The 4,815-nt window shown below is 37.3% G+C and overlaps 1 protein-coding gene across 2 annotated transcripts; it reads right to left on the bottom strand.

Moving 5' to 3' along the window:
- Nucleotides 1-134: 134 nt before the first annotated feature.
- LOC145961885 (uncharacterized) lies at nt 135-4,631 on the bottom strand. Of its 2 annotated transcripts, none has more exons than XM_083082429.1 (6): nt 4,099-4,631; nt 3,618-3,842; nt 3,027-3,433; nt 2,162-2,741; nt 1,280-1,930; nt 135-1,091 (listed from the first exon to the last, which is right to left on the bottom strand). In XM_083082429.1, exons 1-6 carry the CDS (start codon nt 4,446-4,448, stop codon nt 416-418), a joined length of 2,889 nt encoding a protein of 962 aa, XP_082938555.1. In that variant the 5' UTR covers nt 4,449-4,631; the 3' UTR covers nt 135-415. The 2 variants fall into 2 exon arrangements, with proteins under 2 accessions (XP_082938555.1, XP_082938565.1); XM_083082439.1 differs by having other exon boundaries at nt 3,102-3,433.
- Between the last annotated feature and the right edge of the window lie 184 nt (nt 4,632-4,815).

Genomic DNA, 4,815 nt, shown 5'->3' with positions numbered 1-4,815 from the left:
TCTTAATCCACCTTCTCTTCAACGACGACAAGTTGTGATAAAATATAATAAAAATGAATAAAAAAATAATTACTTATCAATTTATATATATTAATAAGAAACAATATACAAAGGCATATTTTTATTAAAGTGTTATAGCAATAATAATCGTACAAAGAGCGTGTAGAGATACAACATTTCTTGGGGTAAAAAGTGCTTCTGAATAAATCGTATATAATACTGAAAGATCCAAAAGTCGTTATATTTAAAAAAATATTTGTAACTAAATTAATAACAACACTGTTGGCTAGTGTATTTCTCTTACTTTATCACGTTCGAAATAATAAAATAATAGCTGTAACGTATCTGATATATGGCAAAGTTACATATTTCAATCATTATTAAAGTCTTAATCAAATCTTTCAATATGTACCGTTCAAGTTGTTTTCGGTGGTTCCAACTTGAGACTGATGAAAAAGTTTTCGCGATCCTCTCTATAACGCGCTTTCAAAAGAAATTCGCATGCGAACGAGTTTAATGGAAAATTGTAATTCTGCGCGAATCTCTGACAGTCCGTTAACCAGATTGCCATGTTGAGGACATGTTTCCTCTTCATATCCACGTTCTTGGATTTTTTTTCGTCTTTCGAGAATATTTTTGATTCCAACGTGATTGTGCGCCAACGATAAAAAAACTTGCGCGCCAAATATCGTTGTCTACATGTCCAGATATCATTCGTCATTTCGTCAACAATATTTCGGTGTGTCGTGAACTTTATCCTGGCTAACGTTGCCGCGAAAATGCGTCTGGCTAAACGCGAAAATCCATCTCGCTCGGATCGTATTATCTTCTGTCCATCTCCTGAGCTAATATTATTGAAATTATTATGAATAGATTCTAAAGTCCCGATTTGCGTGCTTGATTGTTTTCTTGTTGATGATACAAAATTTGCTTGAATTTCCCTCAAACCATTTAATCCCAGAACTTTGATCAGAAAGTGACCAACATATGGCATGCAAGGCGGACTGCGTTCTGCTGCAATCCAAGCTCTTTGATACTTTGAACAGCGCGAATTCCTGTAAATCTTGGAGAGCTTCTCCATCGTCTCGTATCTAAAATATGTCAAATTATGTATTTATATTTTGTTTTTAAAAAGAGAATTATTTAATAAATGGGAAATCTGGAAAAATATATGTACATGGCTCAAAAAATCTATTCACAAAAAAGATCCATGAAAGTATCATGTATTGCAAACTTAGATTAAAGAAAACTAATCATTTTCCAAAATTAATGTAGATACCTGTTGGCGTGATGAGTTCTCAAGTAAGACCAACTTCTCCGAAGCCTGTAAATTGGCGGAGCCTGCAGACCCGCCAGGATAGATCGACAGGACTGAAAATTGCCGAGCGCGAAACATTTATCAGCTGCATTGATGAATCTCGCCATGATTCTGGTTCTCATGTCGAGCTGCTTGATCGCCAGAATTTCACTGACTGTCAAACAGGCAATCCGGTGACTGAAGGCGATCCACGCACCTACATTCGGCGCGTTTCGCGAGGATCTTTGATGGATCAGTATCTCGATCTCGGTTGCGGGAATGCGAACGAAGAGATCGCGATCGATCATTGTCAATTGCGTGGCTAGAATTGTACTGTTCAAATCCCATACGGTGATACGAAGATTCATTTTTAACAATCTCCGCAATTGCGCCGTGCCTTTATCGACGTCTGCAGTTTCAATCAGCTTTTTGTTCTGTTTGCGCGCACCATTGATGAAAAGCACGCGTTCCAATAGATTGCTGGATTGCTTCCCTGTAATTGTGGTTCCGGAATTGCCACTCTCAGAATTGCTTGATACCTGATTTTTTCGTCTACAGAAGAGCTTCCTTTTCGCCTGCTTCTCTTTTCCACATCGAAAATCTCGAAGAGATGCCAGGTGATGTCTTAGTTCTCTGTTATGTGAAAAATTATTTAATAAGTTTGTTTTTTTTATTTGAATTATTCAATATATAATTTTAAAAAATTATATATTTGTCAATTATTTAATAAAATATATAAAAATTAAAGTAAATAATATTTAGGTCTTCAAATCTGACTAAAGTTTATATGCTTTAAACAGAAATTTTTCATGAAATACTACGAATCACGTGTTTACAAGATGATAAATATTTTTTCTATATCACCTGTAAGCAGCCGTAGCTGCTTGAGGTCTATACCAATATTCCGGTGTCCAGAAGAGTATCACTCGTCCTCTAGTAACAGTACTGGAGCCGCCGGAAGTTAAAGCGGCGCAAGAAACGCTGGTTGTCAACTGACGACGCGAGACCGGAAGTCTCAGTTCCGGGTCCGACGGTTGTTTGCGGATGTTGACCGCGCTCGGCGATCTGAGAGTTTGCACGGATTCACGTTCGCCAGGCTGAACCGACCACGGTCCCAGCGCATGAAAGAAATGCGCTGCTGAAGAAAAGGCGTATCTTCGCGGATGCTTCTGACTCTTAAAGGATCTGTGATCCTCCCAGATCGTCACGCCGCTTTCGATTAATTTGCGAGGATCGACGAAGCGATGCGGAAGCTCAGACACGTCGACGTAACTGGAATCACCGCGGTAAGGACCCAGAATTAATTCGGAATTGCATTTCTCCGATATACCAAGGCCGAAACGCGATACTTTTGAAGTCAAAGATCCTTTCCGATGCTGTTGCTGTTTTTCGTATTTTTTTCCTACGTGTTCTATGAACTCTTCCTCGGAGAGTATATTTTGATCTAAATGTTTTTAATCGTTAGTATTTATATTATCTTAAAATATTTGCATTGGAATATGCATACATGAATTTATGATTTGTTTAATATAAGAACATATTAATTTATTTTACATATATTAATAACATTACATATAAAAACATTAATTTATTTTTTATTTTACTTTCTTTGAAATTTTCACATTATATATTGTTTTATTTCATGATAAGAAATTTTGAGATTTCTTTTCCTAAATATATTTAAATGGATAAAAAGATTTACGAGTTTTGCAAATCCGACTGCTCTAACCGTGACATCGGCTGTGCTTTCCGGGAATATTAATGCCGACACTGTCGTCTAATTGGCAGATGTTGCAAGACGTACTTTTGCAACTTGCGGTGCAATCGTGACGATGAGCGCTGCGATTTCTTGCGAAAATGACATTGCATAGTCCTCCGGAACGTTGCGATTTTGCCTGACCGCCAAACTTTATCTGACACGGCCAACTTTGACAAGATTTCTTGCAGGTGACGTAATATGGCGTACGATCCCCTAGCTCGTACATAAGATCCTGCAAGCTGGCTCCGGCGAATCTCACCGGAACAGGCGTGTAATGACCATTTACCAACTCGTTAAAAGACGATCCGAGATACAAGTCCTTGTCTGTCCATGTTGGAGCAACGAAATCGCCAGCGCCTCCATAACGAGTCCATATTCTATGCGTTTTTTTAATAAAAACTCATTTCTTATGTAAAATTATGCAGTATTGATGATATTGCATGATAACACGCAATTTAATAAACATGATTAAATACTGCTTCGATTGAAGCAATAAGTATTTAATCTTCTTAAATGTCGAGGCATATGATGAGATCAAAAATAGTTCACATCAATTGGCACCTGAATACCGGTTTCTTCGCGTCGCGATTATTCTTGACTTCGATCTCGGACGATAGTAAATACAGTGTGCTAGTGCTCGACGAACTCGCTGCCGTCGTTTCGGATAATGAGCTACCATCCATCTTACACGCCAATAATCTCCGTACCTGTTCGCACCAGATCCTCCAAAAAATTCTGCGCCGCACGCCACCGAGCTCATAATAATTAGCTCGACTGTCAATGAACCTAAAGATAATGAATCTAAGATATACTTCAAATGCAAATTCATTCTCTTAAAAAAAGATGAGAGAAATTCTATCATATGTTTTTATATTTATAAATAAATTTTATATTTAAATAATTAAAAAAATTAGTTTATTATATAAATATAATCATCTAATTAATTATTGGATTAATAAATTAATTTTTTAATTCTTTCTCGAATATCGAAAAAATGAGAGTTTTTTTATACTTGTTGTTTCATCTCTAACGAAGAGTATACCTTGCCTTTAGTGTCCTACGACGTCTTCTCCTGAACACACTGAGCGTAACGTACTCTAAAGGATATATGGATACGAGTTCAAAACTCTCGATACTGATGTCGATATCAGATGGACAAATAAAACCAGGATTAGTCTGCAGAATATCGGCGGCGACGATCAATCTGGTCGGCGTGAGACCCAGAGTGACCTGACGTAGCCCGCGTCCATTTCTCGTGGTTTCCGCGAACGGCGATTCTACCAAGATCGTCTCGGAAAATTCGCAATACTCTGACAACAATAGCTTACGTATTCTGTTATTTTGCGGACGAGCGTCACGACCGGGCAACCTCGTTTCACGTGACGCGTTCATGGATGACTTCTCTCGCGCGGCGAGGAGAAAAATAATATCGCGCTGCACGGATCATCTATAAGATTTTTCACGACCCAATGATTTTCAAAGCGTTCAAAGATTGTCTACTTGACAGAGCTTAACCGCTGGATTAACGCTTTCTCGACCGAAATGTCAGAGAAAGTCGCACTATTATTCGTAGACAACTTCTTGCAAAATTTCATTCTATAAAGGGTGACAGTTATGCTTATGATTGTGAAAATTAAAGCTGAATTAGTTGAATTAATATTTCTATAATATTTCGATCGAAGAAATTATATATATTAATATTAATTTCTGAAAAATATTGTCTAATAATTTTCATATTTTTAACATATTTATTTAGGAA

This window comes from Camponotus vicinus, unplaced genomic scaffold (assembly GCF_025532165.1).
Source record: "Camponotus vicinus isolate PSW18456_S1 unplaced genomic scaffold, iyCamVici1.0 SCAF_1, whole genome shotgun sequence".
Lineage (NCBI taxonomy): Eukaryota > Metazoa > Arthropoda > Insecta > Hymenoptera > Formicidae > Camponotus > Camponotus vicinus.
The sequence above is the reverse complement of the archived record's forward strand: the minus strand, read 5'-3'. Positions and strand labels throughout refer to the sequence as shown.